Source organism: Amphiprion ocellaris, chromosome 14 (genome assembly GCF_022539595.1).
Source record: "Amphiprion ocellaris isolate individual 3 ecotype Okinawa chromosome 14, ASM2253959v1, whole genome shotgun sequence".
In the NCBI taxonomy this organism is placed as follows: domain Eukaryota; kingdom Metazoa; phylum Chordata; class Actinopteri; family Pomacentridae; genus Amphiprion; species Amphiprion ocellaris.
Genome location: NC_072779.1, coordinates 15,887,082 through 15,903,583, shown reverse-complemented (window position 1 = coordinate 15,903,583; position 16,502 = coordinate 15,887,082). Strand labels below are relative to the sequence as shown.

At 42.8% G+C, this 16,502-nt stretch overlaps 1 protein-coding gene across 1 annotated transcript; it reads right to left on the bottom strand.

The window, feature by feature from the left end:
• Positions 1-2,349: 2,349 nt before the first annotated feature.
• Positions 2,350-13,270, bottom strand: arhgap35b (Rho GTPase activating protein 35b). The gene is made up of 7 exons (XM_023287352.3): positions 12,564-13,270; positions 6,766-10,677; positions 6,314-6,455; positions 5,841-5,918; positions 5,521-5,652; positions 5,189-5,294; positions 2,350-5,085 (listed from the first exon to the last, which is right to left on the bottom strand). The coding sequence occupies exons 2-7, from the start codon at positions 10,483-10,485 to the stop codon at positions 4,674-4,676; spliced, it is 4,590 nt and encodes a 1,529-aa protein (XP_023143120.1). The 5' UTR covers positions 10,486-10,677; positions 12,564-13,270; the 3' UTR covers positions 2,350-4,673.
• Positions 13,271-16,502: the final 3,232 nt, after the last annotated feature.

Below are 16,502 nucleotides of genomic sequence, written 5' to 3'. Positions count from 1 at the left end.
GAGCTTCAGCTGCACAACAAAGTGGACAATTTTGACGTTTTCTCCTTGGCTCTGGACCAGAGCTGTGATGTCCGTGACACAGCCCAGTTACTCATCTTTGTACGTGGACTAACAAAAACCTTTGAGATGACGGAGGAGCTGGCAGCTGTGCAGCCAATGAAGGGACCACGACGGTGAGTGATTTGTTGACTGAAGTAAATACATGCATGAACAAGCTGGGACTAAAATGGGAGAATTTAGTTGGTGTTACAACTGATGGCTGTCCAAATTTGACAGGGAAAAATGTTGCACTTTTGAAATGGATGCAAGATAAAGTGACTGAACTAAACCCAGAACAGAAACTGATATTTTTGCATTGTATCAGGAGGTGTTGTGTAAGTCAGTGCTAAAAATCAACCACGTGACTGATGTTGTAGCTAAAGTAGTTAACTTCATCAGGGCAAGAGCATTGAATTACAGACAGTTTGTTGTCTTTTTGGAGGAGATGATAGTGATCATGGTAACCTTGGTTACCAGACAGATGTCAGATGGATCAGCCTGGACAAGGTGCTTAAACAAGTTTGGGATCTGAGAGCAGAGATTCTAGAGTTTTGTGAGAAGAAAGGCAGGGACATGACCGAGCTCTCAGATGCAGACTGGATATCAGACCTTGCTTTTCCTGTTGATGTGACTGCACTAATGAATGAACTAAATACCAAGCTGCAAGGCAAGGGCCTCTTTGCACATGAAATGTACAGCCTGGTGACTGCTTTTATGACAAAACTGAAGTTTCTGTCATGCCAGTTGGAGGGCAACATTCTCATTCATATGCCCACACTGAAGGAAGTCACACCATCTAAAATATCTACAACTCAATAGGCAGCAATCATAGTTTAAATGAAAAAACGAAAAAACAAAGTCTTTCATTAAATAGTTGTGTTCTGTGTTCCACATTTTCATTGTATCATTGTAATGTTTCCTTTACTGTTTTTATTGAGATATATATTGAGCAGAGCTGCAAGTGTATTGGTCCGGCCCTTAACAACTGTCAACGTTTCTCATGTGGCCCCATATGAAAATTAATTGCCCACACCTGGTATAGACTGAACATGAAAAACCCAACCTTCACCCCATATGAAACTGGCAAAACCATTGTGATAAGGAGATATGAGAATCGCATATCAGCATACATGTGATTTAATAAGGAATTCATGTGTAAATGTTCCAGTTATACGATGTAACTACGCCCCACATACTCCAGTGATGTGGTGTTTTACTTCAGTAAGGTTGTGAGACAGATTTAAAAAGAGACTGAGAGGCTCCAAAATGATCAGAGGCCCCAGAACACTACATCCTGCTCCTCCCAGCATAAATGAGTAAGACACGGCCAACGACTTCACTATGACATCATTTCTCAAATTTAAGAGAGCTCTTTGAGTCATCCAGGGAATAATATGTTTTCACAGCATCCTCAGCACGAGCAAGGTTGAACTTCATGTGTAAAATCGGTAGACTGCCCCTTTAAAGGCTGTAACCAAATGCAAAGAGTGGACAGGAAAGGGGGGCACTTCCATGACAATCCACTGCAATTATTAAGCTCTACAGCTAAGCAGCCACAAGATGGCATCATTGCATTATCATGCCAGACCCCCTCCACAGAGGTTAACAGATACTGTGACGAAAGTATTCTCCCAAAAGAGTGCAGTCACTCATGACGGATATGCTGTGAATAATTGATGTTTTTCAGTCACATGCACCAGTGCTTAAATACTATAGCTCCTACAGTGGAGGTATTTCTGCATGCCTGTTGTGTAGAATTAATTTTTTTGTTATTAAGGATGCTTTACACAACCTTCGACCCAGATCATCTTTGGAGACGTCATGTTTCAGTAGAGATGATTTGCTACTATTTGAATTATGTGATACAGCAAAGAGCAGCAGTGACAGATGTATGTTCGTGCCTTGCCGTACTTGTTTACCAAGCTGTCATTTTGGGGAATACTAATAATAGGAAACCACATGCCACTGTTACAGCTAAAACGTGGATAATAACAGCCTCATGTATCATCAGTTGGCAGCAGGGTGTGCAAGGGCGTTTCAAGAACTGCCCTACCTTCCGTTTTTACACAATAATGGCATTTTAACTAACAAAAAGGAATGCTTGATATTCTTAATTCCTTGGCCACCATTGTTGTGAAAATATAAACCGAACTGATGTTTCTCCCGCAAATTACAATCAAAAAATGCACTTTGAACAATGCAGTTCCAATCTCGTTTGAAACTTGCCGACAATGAGTCGATCTACTTCTTAAACTGAAAAAGAAGATCAATGAAAGACACATACCCACATTGACCACAACGAAGCTGAGGACAATTTTACAAGATTTAATTTATTAACTATTATACAGTTCACATAAGGCCTTCATCTTCAAACACTATTCTCAGTCAGACAAATTCCATGGTTTGCTCCTGGTGCACAGTACATAAACTTTCACGTTTCAGCTATTTCACTTTAGTATTGGTTTTTGTTCTAATTTCATGTTTTAAAACAGGGAGAGGCTTTCATCCATCTCCCTTGGTGTGTCTTTTTTTTATAACTCATGCACTAAACTTAAGTGGCCTTGAACCATTCACAAAAATTGTAAAAATGGACTTTCAATCATTGAAATACACACTAGAAATGTTTTCTACCATTCACTAAAGGGTGGTGTTCCCCAACATACAAATAAACAACCATTATAGAGTAGTATGCACTCACTTTTTGCTCACTGAACAGCAGATTTGCCAAGGTTGTGTCAGAGGTCAAGTGATGCAGTAACATTATATTCTCCCAGGAATCGTGTTGTAATGGGACAGTTGCTTAGTTGGTTTGGTGCCAGTCTAAATGTTACAGCTTCTGAGCAGTTTGAGAAGAGCCCTCATTTTAGCACATAAAATGACTGGCTTCCGACAGCATTACGATTCCAATAGTACCAGTAATTGACGATCCCAAATACTAATACAACCAATGATCTAACTTTTCAGGTCATTGTTGCACCCAAGAACCATAACGGAGCCACAATCCTCCAGAAGTTGTAAGTACAGTTGTCCATTTTTTCCTCATCTCTACTGAAAAGACAGTATTTCCTCTCCAAAGTTTAATGGTTAAAGTTACCAGGCCTTCATTGACAGTGCTACCACTGAAAATGTGCTGCTTGTTTTCAAAGAAAAGGGACAATATGCCGGCACAAAACTAAGTAACTAGAGCAGGTAAACAGCTGCAGGTGCTTCCTGAATGTGTCCATCCACAAATGTTTCACTTCTACTGGTCATTGTATCGTATAGCAGGACTAGCAGTAACAGTGCGTTGAGAATACTAAACCTTCTGAGTTAAAGTTCCTTAATATTACATGAATACAAAGAGCTTGGTTTGATAGACAGCCACAGCAACACATCCAGCAACCTATCATGTTTCAAGCGTTTGGTTTCCATGGGCACCAGATGGTAATGTAAATTTGTGTTACGGTATGACTAGGTTACACATTCAAAATGGCAACATTTCTCCTTCACTTTACTGATGGCAGGCAAAAGTCTTCTCTGATATTATATTGGCCTAATTAAACCACAGTCCCTAAAAATCCACTCTGATCAACCGACAGCTAGAAAGAGGACAAACAAAACTATTTTTCACATGGTTGGATGAATGAGGAACACGAGTAGATTCAGACTTCCCATTAACCTACAATGGGACGCCTAGATCCACCTAAAAGACGGTAAATTTTTACAAAAGGATCTTGTTTTACAAGCCTGCACTGATGCCACACAAAACCACTAAACAAACAACATGGACAGTTAATCAATGTGGCATTTCTTCATATTTAACACTACACTATCAAAAAGTGCTTCAGATAAGTTTGTGGATACAAAAACAAGTTTGATGTAAACAAAGTTTGATCTGCCAGAGCTCTGTAGAGGCAATGGGTATGGCTGTTTGAGCTGTGAAATTAAAAACACACAAGAAAACAGTTTGTCAACAAACCCTTTCGAGGGGAAAAAAACAACAGTGATCATTAAAGTGCATCCCTGGATGTGTTACCCCCCCGTCCCTTCCCTTCCCTCCCCATGCTGACCCGCTCAGGTAGAGCCGATGAGAGAAACCCAAAAGGCAGACACAGAGGAACCTCTGCTATATGGAGCAAACCGCTGCCCAAAGGACCTACAGAGGACCAATCTATAAATCCAGTGGCAGTACTTCAAAGAGAAAAAAAAACTAAGATTTACACGTAATAAAAACATAGTGGCCACAAATCATTTCTTCCAGCTTGGCGTAGAGGTTTTCTATTTCTTGGTAGTGTAGGATAAGTGGTGGCTGTTGACAGACGAGAGGCTTGCTGTGACGGTGACCCCGTCCTCCACTTCTGATCTGACATCCATTTCCAGGCGATCAGAGGTTCAGAGGGCAGAGGAAGCTTCACTGATAATGGTAGCCTGCCTCGATGCACACAAGTATGAATACAAACGGCAGGTTGGGGTAGTTTCTCAGACACTTTCTGTCTCCTGTCTTCATAACCTAGGTTGTCCATGATCAAAAATGTGGTGTGCAAGTGCACATGTATTTTTTTTTTTTTTTATTATCATCGTCGTTTTCTTTCTTTTTTTTGTGTGTTGGTGATAAGGTCCAGCATCATCATGGGCACACATGGTTTCATTGTCTCTCACAGTGTCTCTTGTTCAGCAGGGGAATGGTGGGAGTGGGGGTGTTGGTGGAGGGGCGGGAGCAGAGACTGCAGGGGAGACTGGGGGGTGGTGGGAGGGGACTGCTGCAGCGGGCTGAAGTGTGCGGTGGTGTGGGGTGGGGAGGAGCGGTAACAAGAGTAGGCAGAGCTCCCGCTGAGGGTGGTGGTGGGTGAGGCGGGGAGGCCTGCTAGGCCGGTGGGGGAGTCGAGGAGGGGTTGGTTGTAGAAGAAGAATGCACACTGGTGGATGAAGGTCTCAATGATTGTCTGGTAGGTGCGTGTGGCAGTCAGAGCATCCATAGTGGAGAAGTCTGGCCTCATGAGGGTGGGCCAGAAACAGATGGACAAGTTTTCACTGGTCATCAAGTTCAACCTGCTCAGCTGGCTCACTCTGCGAGAACACACAGAGCCACAGCATTTTATTCATGAGCATCATACAGCGGGGAGAAAACAGATGACTAACAAGAGCTTTGAATACTAGACAGAGAACTTACTTGTGTAAGTGGCTCACTACATATTTGAAGACATCATAATTCTCCCTGGGGAACCTCCTCAGGACATCCTTCATGGTATACAGCCTTTGTTCTCTGTCATTGATTTCTGCACAGAGAATTGTCATCATTAACACTGAGACCACATCATCACACAGTAGTTTCAAGCTACAATGTCTCTGTATACTATCATTACAGTTGTTCTTGTGAAGACTAAAACACCTAAAACAGAGCAAAGCAGGTCTGCTAAAACATTCCCTGCCTTCTCTCCTCTTAAAGAAATAATCTTTCTATGTTCTAGTGAAGACCCTCCCAGCCCAGCAGTGTTTGCTTACTGAAAGCATCCAATAGGTCCACCTGCAGAGCACAAGGCACCAGGGGCTCAGGCAGCTCAGAGAAGAAGCTTTTGAGGGCTCCAGCCACAGTGTTTATGGAGAAGTCTTTTTCCACCAGGTCTAATCCATGGTCTACAGAAAGACAATGACAGAGTTAAAGGATCAAGGAAGAAAATAAGCCCAACAGTCGCAGCTGTCATCAGGACTGAGCAATTAGTTGCATGTCACTTTCCTTTGGCAACTCTGTTTATGTTTTGATTAGACAGTCACATAATTACATGTCAAACAGCTGGTTCAAACAAGCGCGATGAGTAACTCACCCTGTTCAAACTGCCTCTGCATGCTTTCCATCTCTGACTTGTTGCCGCTTACACGGTACAAACCCTCTGTATTCAGGCCTGAGGGGAAAAGAGCGCAGTAGAGAAAAAGGGGAAGACGTGGGTGGGGAGTCACAGTGGGAACCAAGAAAAGCACAAACACTTCATTAGCCACTTTGCAAACAGACATGATGATACAGAAGCTGGCAGTTTCTGGAGGAGTACTTAACTTAATACACCCTTGATTTACTTTCTCATCGGATTGTGGTCATGAACAGGTGCACAGGTTTAGAGTTTCTAACAATAGTAGTTTGGATCACTAATCAATACTGTTGAGCTCATAAAACACATCAAGCTCTTGTGAAAACTAGCAGCTGACAAATGACCATTGTCTGTATTTCTCTGGTAATTTTGCACACATCAAATGCAGCATAATACTGATGGTTAAAAAGAGATTAGAAAACAAAATATCTTACCTGTTGTTTCAATGAAGCGGACACACTTCTCAATGAAGAGTGGGATGGGTCTGTCTGGGGATACTACATTCACGAGAGGGACCCCAAAGTAGTTACTCTCTAAAGGCTTGGGAATAGCTGGACGGGGCTTTGGTCTTGTTTTCTGTAAAAAGACAGAAGACTTAGTGACTTAAATGAATAATTGAGTTGCTACTAAGTTGCACTCCATGCACATCTAACAAAATGTGTTCACCATAAGCAGCAAAAGTTGCAATTATAACAGTTCAAACAAGCTTTATGCCGCCTGTGATAGTGCTGTATAGAACAGTCATTTTGTTGGCACTAATAGTGAACTAGCGTAGTTGATGAGGATGTTATTCAGGAAAACCGTAATGATGAACTGATAACGAGCAATTTCTGTACGAGACAAATAAATGAAAGATTGAAATAGAAAACGGTGGTATTCTACACACCTTGGCTGTTCGTCGCAGGCTCTTCAGAATGTTCCTCTTTTTCGGGTCCTCACTCTCTTCGTTAACAAGGCTTTCACCTTTCAGGGTGCCAAAGTCATCTTCTTTAGACTTTGGAAGAGCTCCCATCTCATCATCGCTGCCTATGAAACTCGTGCGGAAGCTGCTGAACTTGCCCAGCCGCTTGGAGCGGTCACGATAAAGCCGAGGCTTCACCCCGACTGCAGAGAACTTCCTCCTTCGCTCCAGAGAGCTGCTGTCTGCTTCGCTGTCTGAGCCATTTCCATTAGAGTGCATTCTGTTAGAGTTGCGTATGGTGATGATTTTGCCTTGTGTGCTGTCATGTGGCACTGAGTAGATGATCTCTTCATTGCTGGGGCGGGGTTTGGAAACAGCATCAATGGGTTCAGCATAATCTGAGGGATCATAGCCCACATCCCCACCAGGGACCCAGGTAACAGCGGAGGGCAGAGAGCGACGGTGACCTAGTGTATCGATATATGGGTTACGGCTCACCTTCCTGAAATCAAAAGTGACACCCGGCTTAACTCTCACTTGGGGGGGTACTTTGTTGTTGAGTTTGTTCTCAAAGTCCCTGATATCAGAGATGACAGAGATGTCACTGGAATCTAAGTCAGGCAGGTTGAAGCCCCCACTGTGGGAGGTGAGTGTGCCATCATAGTATGGCGGTGACGGCTCTACGTCATCTTCTGAATCCAGGAACATGGTGACAGGGCTGGGAGAGCTGCAGCGTGGCGAGTACACGTTTTCGTTGGTGCATGCTTCAGCAACATTGTCGTACATGTGTGTGGCCTCCACAATGTTGCGCTTCTCTACCACCTCCATCAGAAAAGAATGGAACATTTCTATCCTGTGCAGGCCTCCCACCACCCCCCCAGAACCGCAGACCACACTATTAAAACGGCCCTCAATCTCATGGGCAAGTTCCTCCCCCTGGATCAGCTGCTCACAGGCATAGTCGCTGTCAGTGAGCTCTGCCTGGCTATCTCCCACTGCCAACAGCTGAATCGGGATGATGTCCTGAACCTCACACAAGAATGCACACAGGGTCTCAAGGGAGGCTTTTCGGGAGACCGAGTACACAGCGATGTAGCCGTGTACTAACCTGCTCTTCCGCAGAGTGAAGGAGGCATGATACGAGAGCAGAGAGAGCTCTATAGCCAGCTTGTGTCCACCAACTGTCTGCTCCAGCAACACAGAGGTGCCACTATTCGACATGGGCCTGCAGTGCTGATGCATTAGGAAAGGGGACAGGAGCTGCTCAATGTCATAGGAGTCTCCACACATTAAGCACATGACAATGCGAAGGTCTGCCTCTGGGACTGGCTGATGAGGTGAGTCTCGGAGACCTGGAGGTTCAGGCAGGAGAGGAGGGGAGCTGCTACTGAAAGATGTGCTCCTCCTAATATCCAGAAGGCCCCTCAGCACCTGGTTAATTTGGGTCTCATTGACATTATGGCCATAGCCCACACCAGGGGAGGCAGGGTCTAAAAAGCTACACTGCAGTCTCCTTGCAACCTGCTGTCCCTGTGTTATTAGGTTTAAGGCAGTGTCTCCACCTATATCAACATACGATCCTACGCCTCTTTTAGTGACTAACAGCAGTGACGTTGGCAGTTGTGCCAGCTGGCTATCCCTTCGACCTAGAGTTGATTCCCTAAGTCGCTCAAGGCTTTCAATCACATAGGAGAGGGACTCTTTTGAATTATACAGACACAGACATCCATGTGGGGTGAAAGTTGGAGTGTGGAAGGAATTTACTGGAAGACGTACGTTTCCCTCAATAGGCCGCAGCGTCAATTCATACATCTTCCCATCTAACACATACCAGTCATCGTTTGTGCAGAGAGCCCTAATCTCATTGGCAAATTCTCTGGCCAGTCCATCCTTCCCCAGTATGACAAGGTTAATTCTGTCAGCCTTGGTGTCTCCAAAATGAGCTTTCACGTCAAAAAAGGGGTAGCACGTGGGGAAACGTGAAGCTAAGAGGTGTTCGATCTTGGAGTCTCCGCAGTGAGGACTACTAGGGCAGGTCTCCTTGGTGGGGTGATAGACAAAGTGGATATGTTTTAATACCAGAGCATCTCTTTCAGCAGGAAGCTTTTGTAGCGCCTTGAACCTCTGCTCCTCTCCCAAAACCTCCTGAATTGCCCCCATTTTCTCCTTGCTTGGCTTGGCATCTACTTCGAGCTCATAAAAAAGCTCAGAGTACTCCAGCAAAAGCTCCTGGAAGTCTTCTTTAGCACGATCAATGATCTCCTTCTGATGCCGGTTGTACAGGTCCAAGTACTCTGGCTCCTCGAGCCACTGGTAGAACTCTTCATTCATGATGAAGCTGCGGGCCTCTTCCCAGGGTTTACCAGGGGTGACAAAAGGGGATGAAGCCAACTTCTGCTTAAACTCCTGTCTCATCTCTGCCCGTCTGCACTCATTACGCAGATGTTCCAGATGGGCATTAAATAGTTCTTCTGCTTCAGCAGTCTCCAGTAGGTCTGAGGGGATTCGCTCATCTTCCATGTTATCAATGTGAGATGTGTCCTCCCATGGTGAGTCCTCCAGAACAACAAACCAGTGGGCAAAATGCTGTTTGGACTCCAGTACTTTCTGCACCCCAGACCAGCTCAGTTGATCTATCTCATCCAGGTCTGGCACCAAAGAACTTAGTGCTAAGGGAAGAGTGCTTAAGTATATTTTACGACGCCTTTCAATATGTTCCTGCTTCAGACGGTAGACATGCTGTTGAAAAAGCTTCTTACACTTAGCCGTTCCCTCCAAGAACACATATTCTTTGTACTCTGGGGAGGTGTTCATGCGTCGGCTGGTGTTTAACCAGGTTTCATTGTGATTCTTTACTATACGGTTGATTAGCCATTCATAGCGATCCTTGGCAGAAGCTATCTGCTGGCTCTGGAGTTTCAGCGCCTCAAAGTAAGGAATGATCTTGGGCTTGCCCCTGCTCTTATCAATAAGCTGAACCAAAGTGAGGAAGGCTAGATCCACGTTTATGTTTGAGCGTGCAGATGTCTCAACTACTGGTAGGCTCTTTTTTGTGATAGCAAAGGTATGTGCATCCTTGATGTAACGCTCAACTCCTTCATCACACTTGGTGAGGACCAGCACAATGGGTTTCTTAGTCTTGCTAAGCTGACCATACAGGTTTGTGACAAATTTCAGCTGGTCATCGAAGTTACGGTTCATGCCCCGGCTCACATCAACGCAAAGCAGGAAGCCGTCTACCTGTAGTTTGCCCTCTGGCATTTGTTTTTGCTCAAAGTCTTGCTCCAGACCCAGCTGATCTGTACAGAAGTACATGAGCTTCTCTGCTGAGGCCAGCTTGGTTGCGGCTGCCCGTTTGATATAGGGCTGCATAGCAGTGCTACGGTGTGGCTGAAATGTCTGGTCATCAATAAATTCAGTTTGCTCCACAACATGCATCCTGCACTCGGGCCCCTCGTCCAGAACCCGGGACACCTCCCCCCAAAACAGAAAGTGATCATTATTAACCACTCGACCCCCAAAGTCACTGGTGCTTAACACTGACGTGTGATCCAGGTAGAAGTCATCAGCACTGGGTCGGACAAATCTATTACACAAGCAGGACTTGCCAACCCCACATTGGCCTTTCTCTTTCTCTGTTCCTGACAAACCCACCACAATGAGGTTGTAAATGGGCGATCGTGCATCTTGCTTTTTTGCCATCATACCCTCTTGACACTCATCCTGCCATAAACAGGCACTGTATAAAGGAGTTCACTTGAATGTTTGTCCATAAAGTTGCTGATCCACAGAGGAAATCGGATTTCTCTTTCTTCTGCAGGGCTTCAGTTATAATAAATAGCAGTGCAGTGATACGAGCAGAGGGTTCTTTCATTCATTCCTTGTATGAATCAGATCCTGTCAAAAATAAAGAAAAAATAAATAAATCAGACAAATAAAGCAACAAAAATACATTTTGAATTAAAGTGGAAAGAACAAAAAACGAAAACCAATAGTAGGGTCAGTGCCAGATCTTAGGACATCTCAAGAAACTAGATTAAAAAAATAGATCTAAAAACATATCAATAAGCTATTCTAAGTGGTAAAGGGATTAATAGAACATGATTAAGGCCTTTTAATACATACATCTATCTTAATTATTTAGTGATCAGTTATAATAGCAGATTGCAAAAAGGAGAAGAGGCACAATTTAGTACATTTTGGGCTCATTCCCTTTGTTAAACAGATGAAACTGAAGGAATGGGCCCTTTCTATGGTAAAGGCCATAAATAATGTTTAAGACCAACTAATACTGACTCTTTGATTGTGAGACTATGGCCTTGTTTATGTTTCAAGTATGATATTTTGCTAGAAGCAATTTATGGTGATTCCTGTGAAATCAGTGCTTTACTATATTACTACACACATGAATTCATGATCAAACATTGTAGTTTTTGCCATCAGCATCTCACCACCAGCAATGCATAATGACAACAGAATAACAAGAACACCTATGCCATTTGGTCATCATATCTCCTGGCAGGGACTATAGAATTAAGTAGCAATGTAGTTATGGCCAAAGTAAAGTAAACAGTTTCAAATGAGTAAAACAGTCTCTTTAAAGCGACAGCTAGATGTATTGTCCATTCTGGTTTTGCAGTTATTAATCTGTCTGTGATTTAATCTTGTTATTATTTTGTCAAATAATAATCAGCCCATTCGCTGGGCCCAAGATGACAAATTCTAAGAGGCTGCACCAGCTCCTGACACTTTTTAGTTAAATCTTATCTCACTTTGTTTATCAAAATTGCTGAGTAATCTTTCACTGATTGATTATAAATTTCAGCAATGGTCCACTGATGTCAAGAAGTCCAAAAATATGAAGCGAGGATAAAATATTAATCTCAGGAGAAACACGTTGGGAGTGGTGGTGTTTAAATGACAGCTGAGCAGTGACAAGCATTAAAATGACTATGTTACAGGCACCTCAGTCTCCATTTTTCAGCCTAAATGCAACGGCAGCTATCAGCTACATGCTCATGGGCAAAATGAATGAAGATCTTATGAACAGAGAGCCCATCACATGTACAATCAATACCAAAGGACACTGAACTTCCCCGCCCTGTTAATACTTTCATTTTTATAGCACTGATTAATACTCCCATTATTACAGCACTGATGCAATTCTGATATAACAGTGAGCTCATAAGTGCAAAAAAAATGACCAACTGCAGAATCTCACTAATGTGTAATAAAAATTCCCTGGAGTCAAACATGCTGCCAAAACAGATGATTTATGGGGTTCTAATGAAATGATTAACCTGTCACATGAAGTGATCACAGATTAGAGGCAAAACAGCACTGGTGGGGTCAAAACCAACCATGGGCAGTCCACACGGCTCAGCTGAGCTAGGCCCTTTATGCCCACATGAACAGGCAAGTTCTTTGCAGATAAAAACAACCCAAGTGCCCCATCAGAACAGCTCACCCAAAGCCCACCTTCAATCAACTGCATCCACATAACCTACTTACTTAGATAAGATTTCCTAAGGTTGTGTGTTGTGCACAGGATTAACAGTGAACATGGGCTGTAGGGTGCACAGTGTGGGGCTGACCACGCCAGGCCTGCTGTCTACATAATGAAATTGCAGCGCCCAGACCTGGGATAGCCTACCTTCTCCACACCGACAGGCTGTGTTTAAAGGGGATTTTTATTTACCCAGCTGTCCGGGGTGTAGCTCTCGACAGCTTCACAAGGAAATCGCCAATAAAACCGGAGTGAGAGAGCACGTAGAGATACATACCATCGCATTTTCTCCCTTTCTCCTCTTGCATCTGTCAGGCCAGCTCTTGCCGCAGCCCTCGCCGCCTGATGTGCATAAGCAAAAGCCGCAGAATACACTCAGGGTCGTATCTATTCACAGATAATACTGATATTACTACGATCAGTGCGATGCGGTCATTGGACTTAAATATCCATCACCCATGTCTGGATTCTCGTGTCTTGCATCACTGTTATCGCTGCAATTAAACACGGGGAAGGAAGGAATAAATATCCCGAACAATAGAGGAATCCAATTATGCTCCGGCAAGGCGGGTTTCCACATGCGAAATAGAGGCGTTTAAAGACCCGCTTCTGTCGTCTTCTTGCTCGCTTTCACCACGTTGCTTTTTCAATAATTATTCTGTCCATTGTTGTGCCCACATAATGCTGGGCCGGCCGCGCACACGAGACAACGGTGAGTTTGTTGCAATCTCCGCTGTGTTTCGTTGGAAATGTGGCCCTGCTGCAAGCGAAAACTGCTCATGTCCCGATCAATTTAGCAGCAGATTGCGCGTGTGAAAGTGGTATTTTCTGTCAGCTTTCCGATAATGGCGGCGGCCCTCCTCCCCGGACCTAGTTCTCCTCTTCTTTTCTTTGGGAAAAGGGAGCTGTGGAGACAGAAGCGGCGGAGAGAGGGACTCACCCAGCGGCGCCCTCACACAACTGCAGCAGGTCGGCTCTCTGTTGCTAGCTCAGCCTGCTGCCGCTGCGGAGCTCGTTACTCGAAAGTAATCGATTTCTCACCATTCAGCCCCTATTTTACAAGTGTTGCAGCAGGCGTTTGTTCAACACTCGCCTTAAAGTAGCCACTCCTTCCTAAGACACCACATTTTTCGTCAAAAATGGCAAAAAAAAATCGCGTTTGTATCCTGCCAGCGACCGTTAAGAAGTGGTTTAATAGTAGCTAACTACCGTTACTCTAACTTGTATGAGTAGTATCGCTCCTGTTAGCTTTGTAGTACAATAATGTACAAATGCTGTAGCTTGTACATTTATACCGTTAACCCGCAGCTTTTAGGACTACAGAGACAATTTTCACTTGGATACTTCAGCTGTAAGTAAACCAGGCTATGTAACGTTTACCTGTAGTTAACTTACACGTTGGTACTGGTTAGTTAGTGTGTATATATATATATATATATATATATATATATATATATATATATATATATATATATATATATATATAAATAAGTGTGTGTTTTCACCTTTAATAATACACAGTACGTCATTTAGCTTGAAAGCTAAACTGCTCAGATAACTTTCACTGGTCAACTCGAGGTTAGCCACTTTTCTTTAAGTCTAGCTAACATTAGCTAAAACTAACGTTCAAGTATCTCCCAACGGAGAACATGTGAACTGTGTCTGGCAAAGTTCAGGCAAACTTTCAGGAAAAGACACCCGTGGTGTTCGGCTAATAGGATTAAATATGAGTCGACTTTCCTGTTCTACCAACAAATCCATCTCCATCCTTTCAGCTCCATCTGCTGTGCTAATATTGAGATTCCACTTCCCCTAAACCCCACCTAGCTCCTCATTAGCCACTAAAACCCATCACATTGTTTAAAATAAATGATTGGAGCTAACTACATTTTTCAGAAACATTAGTCATTTGAAAGTTTTATTCAACCGCAGCATCATTTGGAAAATGTACCAATTAAATGCAACACAACCAAGCAGCAGGATAAGTTAGGCTAACCACAGCTACACACTAAGCATCAACCTAACACAGCAAATGTGCTGTTAGTGTAGATGTAAGTGAGGAGAATGCATAAAAAACAACATTCAGTACAGTGGATACAGTATGTATCATATTACAAACTGCTCTCACTATCTCACAGACAGATGGGACTGAGGGGCCCTTGAGAGTTTCCCAAAGATCCAAAGCAAAAAGGACACAGAGAAAAGGAAAATCACTTCAATAGAATTTGTACTGGCAAACATTTAAAGTAAGTCCCTATAGTCTACTGTATATATGTGTGCGTGTGTGGGCATAAGCTGGTCTGTACAGGTTCACACAGCAGCTCCTCTACTTCTAACAGAGGCTGGCATCAGTCATCAACATCATATCTGATTACTTTTGGCAGACTATTAACTTTAGTGTTGCCGCCTCCTAGTGGATTTGCAAGCTGCCTGACCTTTTATATTGCATTTGCAGTGAAAGCTTCTTGCGGTCGCAGTTTTTACTCTATATGAACATTATTTTTTTGCAAGTCAGCCTTGCAATGAATTGTGTAGTCACCTGCACAGTTAATCACCACCACCAGGCTGCTTCTGGAGGACGACATGGAAAATTGACATGTTCATTCTGACTGTTAAGTGAGACCAGGTAGGCATTTTTGTATGTACTCTATCTGTGTGTTTGTGGTATATTACTGATATGCATTGCATTTAAATGCATGGGTGGGTATGGATGCATTCATTTGTTTGACATATATGTACTGCATTTCTATTAAAACTTTGCTCAGCAGTGTTGGAAGAAATATTGAGTTTCTTTGAGGAAAACAAAATAAGAGTCCTGAACTTTTAGAGTGGTTTTAGAATTACCCTGCAATAATATGGACTGGTATATGGTGGAAATTTGAATCCTTTTCATCAAATTCATTAGGTTTAAATTTCTAGGAACAAAATGTCAAGGTAATCCACCTCTTTTGCAAATATTTTAGGAGCCAGTCAAGTGTAATTGATATTGCGACCACTAGGCAGAGCCCTAAACCTTCCTATAATCCAGAACATCAAGAGGAGTTGATACAGGGATAAACTCGTGCTTGTTATTTTCCCAGTGATCATGCAAGGGACATTACTACACTCAAACTTCATCGTCATATTGACTTTTTCTGTTATCATCAACAGTAAACAGTTTGCAAACTCTAGACTACTACATCCTCAATGTATCTGTTTTTTTTTTTTTTTTGAATATTGGGCGTTTTGTTTCTGGATTGCTGCATGTTCATGTACAATTGTGTTTCCATGGCATGTTGATTCATGGGGTTTTGTTTTACACCCTGGTCATTTTATGAAGTGGTCTTTGTGGTGTAACAGGGATCCGGGGGATGAGAGGTGGTAGGGGTGAGAATGGGGTGAAAGGGACAGCAGATGGGTGCTGAAGGAGCTCAGCACAGATGGACATTAGGTGTCTCTACTGATAAAATAATAAACAGAAAAGTTAGGTAACACAAGCAGCATTCCAATAGTCTTCCTTTTTTAGTCAGCTTCATAATAGCTCTGCACTAGAGTATGAAAAATGCGACATTAAGTGGAAAAGAAAGGAGGGAAAGAGAGCATTTAGATGAGCTGGATGTGTGCTAAAGATTGTATTTGATACCACCTATTTAATTTATTTGGTCACATAAGAAGTCAGTGGTGTGTATGTTTGTGCATAAGTGTGTACGACAAAGACACAGAGAGAGAGAACTGGAAGAAAGAAGGGAGAGAAACAACCCATTTTTTCACTCCACCCAAATAAGTCGCCATTCCTCTATGATTCATTGTTTAATTTAATAAGAATACCATTGCCATTTAAATACAATATGAGACAAAAATATTATGTATGCACACGAAGGCAGTTCATGACAAGAGGTCTATGCTGGGTTTTCTGGATTTCTTCCATGTTATGTCAGATGTTCAGAATTAGATTTGAATTTATAATGTGATTATCTGAAATTGAACTCAAAGGGTTGCTGCTAAAAATAATTTTTAGATAGAGAGGAGAGACATGCTTGACTTGCTTTTCAGATACTTTTTAAAATGACACTGTACATGTTTTTTTCTCAGTGTTTTGGTACTGAGTTACACAGAAGTATGTGTGGGGACAGTTGAGGTGAACAGTAAATGGGTGTGCCCTGTGTGAGAAGTTATTTTAAATCAATCAGTTCAGTTGTGCCAAATATATTTGTCACTTAGATTCCAGTTTATCAAA

Excerpts from the sequence above, each read along its gene's own strand:
- arhgap35b (XM_023287352.3), bottom strand. The coding sequence starts at position 10,485 with ATGATGGCAAAAAAGCAAGATGCACGATCGCCCATTTACAACCTCATT. Across the intron at positions 6,456-6,765 it reads GCCTGCGACGAACAGCCAAG|AAAACAAGACCAAAGCCCCG; the intron begins GTGTGTAGAATA and ends GTCTTTTTACAG. Across the intron at positions 5,919-6,313 it reads CCGCTTCATTGAAACAACAG|GCCTGAATACAGAGGGTTTG; the intron begins GTAAGATATTTT and ends TTTTCCCCTCAG.